The sequence below is a fragment of the Pyrus communis genome, chromosome 9 (genome assembly GCF_963583255.1).
Source record: "Pyrus communis chromosome 9, drPyrComm1.1, whole genome shotgun sequence".
NCBI lineage: Eukaryota > Viridiplantae > Streptophyta > Magnoliopsida > Rosales > Rosaceae > Pyrus > Pyrus communis.
In genome coordinates this window covers 21,105,201-21,111,631 of record NC_084811.1, presented here as the reverse complement: position 1 = coordinate 21,111,631, position 6,431 = coordinate 21,105,201, and the positions used below count along the sequence as shown (strand labels likewise).

At 38.6% G+C, this 6,431-nt stretch overlaps 1 protein-coding gene across 1 annotated transcript; it reads left to right on the top strand.

The window, feature by feature from the left end:
- Positions 1-1,136: 1,136 nt before the first annotated feature.
- On the top strand, positions 1,137-3,212 carry LOC137744034 (putative pentatricopeptide repeat-containing protein At5g52630). The gene has a single exon (XM_068483896.1). The coding sequence runs from the start codon at positions 1,203-1,205 to the stop codon at positions 2,991-2,993; it is 1,791 nt and encodes a 596-aa protein (XP_068339997.1). The 5' UTR covers positions 1,137-1,202; the 3' UTR covers positions 2,994-3,212.
- The last annotated feature ends 3,219 nt before the right edge of the window (positions 3,213-6,431 follow it).

The following is a 6,431-nucleotide window of genomic DNA, read 5'->3' as shown; positions in this document are numbered from 1 at the left end:
TGCACTAGCCTAAGACATTACAGACTCAGGCATTTTGTTAGGAATTGCCAACTTTACCCTAACAAGTGAACAACGTGAGGCTCCAGCAATAGCTTCTGTACCCTTTCTTCCATCACCCACAACATGGGCTCTCAATCTTGGAACAACAACGATCATGTTGGTGTACACAATGCTCGTAACGAGAGTTGAATTCTCAGGTACTTGGAGGCTAGACATTAAGTGCTTTGTTGGTGTTGTATTTTTAAGGCGTGCCACTGTTGGCGAGCAAACAGAATAGATTCATAGATATTAGTTTTGTTAAGACTTGCACCACAACTTATAGTAACTAACCGAAATCAAAGATACACAATAGAAGGGAAAGAAATACAAGTGAATGTAACAAAAGATATATAATGAAACAAAGTTTGATTGCCATCATGTACAGATCGAGTTGGGAATTGAGCAGGGCCGACCCTGGGTAATTAGGGGCCTAGGGCAAAAACTAAATTAGGCCCTAGACACTATAAACTTTTCATAAATAACCAAATATGTGTTGTTGCCACCGTCTTCAACCTGCTTTTCTCTTTGTCTGCCTCTCATCTCCACACCCGAAGATGGTTATTTTCAACCGCCTGGCTGGTGCGCAATCATGCAATTGAAGAAAAAAAGGAGGCTACTGTTATCTAATAGGATTGGATCATTGATTACTCATGTTTCTCTATGAAGATCTTTTCCAGCATTATTGCCAGCCTAGTACTGATATGGATATGGTGAGGGGCTTTGTCTTGGGTTGAGACATGTACTCGTTTTGTATGTTAATTTATAGCATAATATGGTTTTTTGAACTCTACCTAAAACCCTAAACCCTAAACAAATCGAAGGTGTGAGCAACGCATTCACGATAAACCATCTATTTATTTGACGCAATGGAATATGAAGCGATCTTCGAGTAAAATATTTTTTTTATGATGATTTTAAAATAAAGATGAGAAATTGAACGATTCCGATTATGAAATTTATACGTAAAGATATATTATTCGTAAGAAATGAGATGTGCATTATACTTAGGATGCAAATTTTAAAATATATCAGTTCCTATTAAAAACGTTCTTGAAGCAGAAGTACATTGCACACATGCATTAAGATCACAGGTTCACAACTGCAAATGTTGCAAGTAAAAGTGTAACAGATCTCTCTGAAAAACTCCCAAAAAAAGGTTCTAAATGCTTCGTCCAAATCTCCCAAAACCCCCGCAAAACCCTCTAAACCAGCAAAGCTTTGAACAAAACTACAGAGACATCTGCAACCTCCTCCTCTCCCTAACCCACTCAAGGTCCCTCCCAAAGGGTCTGCAACTCCATTCCCATGTCCTCAAATCAGGCCTCCAAACCATCCCTCTCATCTCCCACCACCTCATCAACTTCTACTCCAAGAACCAGCTCCCCCTTCATTCCCGCCAAATTTTTGAAGAAGCCTCACGAAAGTCATCAACTACTTGGAGCTCAGTCATCTCCTCATTTGCCCAGAACGAGCTTCCGGTCCTCGCCATTGAGTACTTTCGTCGAATGATTGGCGCGCAACTGCGCCCTGATGACCATATATACCCGAGCGTCGCCAAGTCCTGCGCGATTTTGAATCGGCTCGATGTTGGGCAGTCTGTGCATTGCCTTGCGGTGAAGACTGGGTACGAGTTTGATGTGTTTGTGGGAAGTTCTGTGGTCGATATGTATGCAAAATGCGGAGAGATAAGGGATGCTCGGAAGGTGTTTGATGAAATTCCTGAGAAGAATGTGGTTTCTTGGAGTGGGATGATATATGGGTATACTCAATTGGGTCAAGATGAGGAGGCTTTGAGACTATTTAAACAAGCCATGGTTGAAAATTTGGATGTCAATGACTTTACGTTTTCGAGTGTTATACGGGTTTGTGGCAATTCGACGCTTTTTGAATTGGGAAGGCAAATACATGGGTTATGCTTCAAAACGAACTTTGATTTGTCGAGCTTTGTTGGTAGTTCTTTGGTTTCTCTGTACTCTAAGTGTGGTGTGATTGAAGGAGCTTATCGTGTTTTTGATGAGATACCCATTAAGAATCTTGGAATGTGGAATGCAATGCTGATAGCAAGCGCCCAGCACGTGCACACGGACAACGCTCTTGATCTGTTTAAACAGATGGAAAGTGCAGGGATGAAGCCGAATTTCATTACGTTTTTGTGCGTGCTCTATGCTTGTAGCCATGCTGGGTTAGTTGAAAAGGGGCAATATTACTTTGGGCTCATGAAAGAGTATGGGATTGAGCCAGGGGAGCAGCATTATGCTACCCTAGTGGACCTGCTTGGCCGTGCTGGAAAATTGCAGGAAGCAGTTAAAATTATTGATGAAATGCCTATAGAACCAACAGAATCTATATGGGGAGCTTTATTAACGGGTTGTCGAATCCACGGTGACACTGAATTGGCAGCCCTTGTGGCTGACAGAGTCTTTGGGTTGGGTCCTGTGAGCTCTGGTCTGCATGTGCTTTTGTCTAATGCTTATGCTGCTGCCGGAAGATTTGAGGAAGCAGCAAAAGTCAGGAAGATGCTAAGAGATCGAGGGGTGAAAAAGGAAACGGGTTTGAGCTGGGTTGAGGAGGGAAACAAGATTCACACATTTGCGGCTGGGGACAGGACTCACATGAGAACTAAAGAGATTTATGAGAAGTTGGAGGAGTTAGGGGAGGAAATGGAGAAAGCTGGTTATGTTGCAGACACAAGTTTCGTGCTGAGAGAGGTAAATCGCGAAGAGAAAGATCAGACAATTAGGTATCACAGCGAAAGACTAGCTGTAGCATTTGGTCTTATAACCTTTCCGCCCGATAGACCAATTAGGATTATGAAGAACTTGCGCATTTGTGGTGATTGTCATACTGCAATTAAGTTTATGTCCAAGTGCTCAGGAAGGGTTATCATAGTGAGGGATAACAATAGGTTTCATAGGTTCGAGGATGGAAAGTGTACCTGCGGAGACTATTGGTGATTAAGATGTATCAAATTCATTAACGATTAACTAAAAGATGATCTGAACGGTCTAAAACTCCTGTTCAAGATGCTGCTGCCGGTTAATACCAAAGCGCATTAGCAGAACCTCTAGTCGATCATTCTGATGGTTTTTTCGTTGGACAGAAAGTAAGCCATTTCTGCTTGAACCATTTTATTTTTCCCCTTGTCAGCTCTAAGCACTTGCACATTCATATATGGCGGCTAATCCGGTGTTTCATGCTCGTACCAAGCTATTGAATTAGATTACCATTTTGTTCATGAGAGGGTTAAACTTGGGGCGCACAAGGTGTTCCTTATTCCTTTTTTGGATCAACCTGTGGATATCCTAATTAAAGGGCTCTCTAAACAACGAATCCTTTTTCTTCATTCCAAACTTGTTATATTGACTCACTGACAGAGCCATAAACCGAAGTTAGGAGGGGCCTGTAAGCCATATGAAAGAAATTTGACAAAAAATAACAAATGGGAGAAAAAGGTTCACTTTTTGTAATGTGGTAAAAAACTTTAATCAAAAGAGAACAATGGAGTCACGAAAAAAAAAAAAAAAAAAAAAAAAAGATTGAGATAATTATATCATAACCGCCAAACTTCTTTATAAGTTCCTACATTGAAGTTGAACAAATATTAATTATCGTGGCTGAAAACTGCAGCTACAACAATTGCCTTTCAAGATAAATTCTTCTTCTATTTCATATATGCATGGTTTCATTGTAAAACAACACTCTATGCAAAATGGTGAACTAAGGAAGGCTAGTTGATATAAGGTTTTGGTTTCATAACAATACTATTGTAAAACACTTTTTTTTTGGTCCATAAGTTGAAGAATGCAAAGTATCCAACCAAAAGCACACAAGCAGAAGCTACAAAGTGAAGAAACTTCAGAGAAGCCCAGTCCTCTACTGGTCCTCAAGTGCTCCGCCACTGTCTCGACCGTTAAGTTTGCGGGGGCATGATAATGGTGGCGTGATACTCAAGGAACCTGACTCTCCTTAGTTATAGGAATCCTTTCATAATTGTATTTCTTGTGTATTACGTTATTGTTTCTTGTACATCAAGTACCACACTTGTATATAAACGTACTTTGTGCTATCTCTGCAGTTTTTTACTTCAGATTTTGGTGGCTTTATAGTGAGCATATTGTGCCTCTTTGCATTATCAAGCCATGAATCTGTTGGTATCTGGGTTGGATTATCGGCCGTTATAAGTTTGCGCGCACTGGTCGGACTTTGGAGGTAAGTTTCCTGCTCGAAATTTTGACTTTTAGATGGTTTAATTTCTTGAAGGGCAAGCTATGCTCAGTGTGTTTGTCGATTTCTCAAATTGGATAAACGCCGAGTTCTTCAAGAATCTTGAACAAGGATTTTCATAACGTAATATGTTGATCCGTAACTCGAAGCTGCTTCAACATCATGAACCTACTACATTGCAGGATAGGAACTGGAAATTGCAGGCCAAGTATGTTTCTACATGTATTCTTTCTCTTCCAAACTGTTCTAAAAATGGTTTGTCCTGCATGGTCTTGCAAGTTCACCGAAAGGGCAAGGAGGAAACTCTTGTTAGGGATAATACATCTTATCTTCCTTAACTTCTCTTGTTAGGGGACAGTTTGGAATATGTAATGGGAAGAAAAAGAGAACTAATGTGGTAGAAACTAACACATAAATTAAACCTTGTATATTATGCAATCGTAGTACGAGTAAGTAGGGATCATTCTATTCCGGGGATTAGAAGGGATGCTAATCAACACAAATTAAACTTATAAAACTGAAAACTAAGTTGAACTAACATCAAAACAATGACTAGGGGGATTTTGGACGAATTTAATTAAAACAAAAGTAAAAGGCAGCAAGTAAATTAAGTTGTGAATGAAATATGGATGAAATGATAGTTAAGGGATTCTTCTCCACACATGAATCATATGCATACAAATCGATTTCCAATTATTCTTCTTATAACCCATGAATGACAATGCCCCAAATTAATTGTGAACAACACTAATTAAATCTCAGATTTTCCTAAGTTCATTGAATTGGACTCAGAGATGCAACCAAATTATTCTTCTTAAGTTCCCTAACTATAAAAATCATGACAGAGATACATCTCAAAGATCATTATGTTTTGTGAAAATCATAAGCATTGACAAAGCATTTGAAACTATGAAAAACATGATACTCCTGCCAAAGATTTACTTAACTCAATCATGACTAGTGACTTTTACTACCTACAAATATAAGTTCATAACGATTAGGTGAAATTCCTTTATATTCTAGCATCAAATCCCTACATGCAAACTAAGTATGCATCCTTAATATACATACAAGAATAAGTTCTCTATAAAGCAGATAAGTAAATCACATTCATGTCTTACGAAACAATAACTGGATGTAATCAATTTATATAAAACATATGATCATGGCTTCGAATTCACCTCTAGCTTGTAACACCCCGACCCGAAAATTTACCAAAAACTTAAGGTAAATTTATTTATTTATCACCCAATTCATTTTCTTAGACAAAATTTCAACAAAAGATTAATCTCAATTTTTTTAAGGCTGCATCTAACTTCTCGTTAGACTGCCTACGTACCATTTGGAGGGATCAAGCCAATCGTAGTTCACATTTCACAAACGTAGATCAATGGCAATGAAATAAAATAACAATTCAATATAAATCACCTATATTATATTCTCTCGTACGTAAATCAAGACACGCATCATCGTAATGAGCCCACTAAGCTTCATGAAATGTCAACAACACTCTAAGATAAACGGGATGCTAGAAACTAGGTTTAGTTGACTAAAAAGTCAACCGTCGATCAAGATCGAGGATAGGGTTCACAACCCTAGAAATCTAAACCAAAAGATCCGCATATTAGATTTATGATTCGTAACTTCTCAACATCCACATTATGCCTCTAGAATAACATATTAAATTTTCATTACGATTCATTGGCTGGATCTCCGCCAATCACAAATTCAAGTGGCAATCAACATTATGCCTCTAGTACATACTATTACGTATTAAATTTTGGTGACAATCCAATGGTCGGATCGTCGATACCTATAATGTCCAGCAACTTCAATGGATGAATGGAAATCTAAAATAAACATTGAAACTTAAAACAAAGAGAGAAATAACTCTGAAAACTCCAGCAACTTCAATAGATGAATCGCAGGCGTGGCACACCCTAAATCGCTGCACGAATTTCATATATATAGGGGGAACGGCTGAATCCAAGGAGAAAAGGGATTAGGTGTTTTGAGTTATTTTAGGACTATAAGAAACAGGTGGAAAGCGTTGGAATGTGATTAGGATTTCTCATTGCAGCTGGAGATAAGATAAGATAAGATAATGTTCCTCTCCAACTAGGATTCCTCTTTCTTGTATAATTCCTTGGCTTCCAAGCCTCAACTTT

Bases quoted from the DNA above. Each gene is read 5' to 3' on its own strand.
- LOC137744034 (XM_068483896.1), top strand. From the start codon at position 1,203: ATGCTTCGTCCAAATCTCCCAAAACCCCCGCAAAACCCTCTAAACCAG.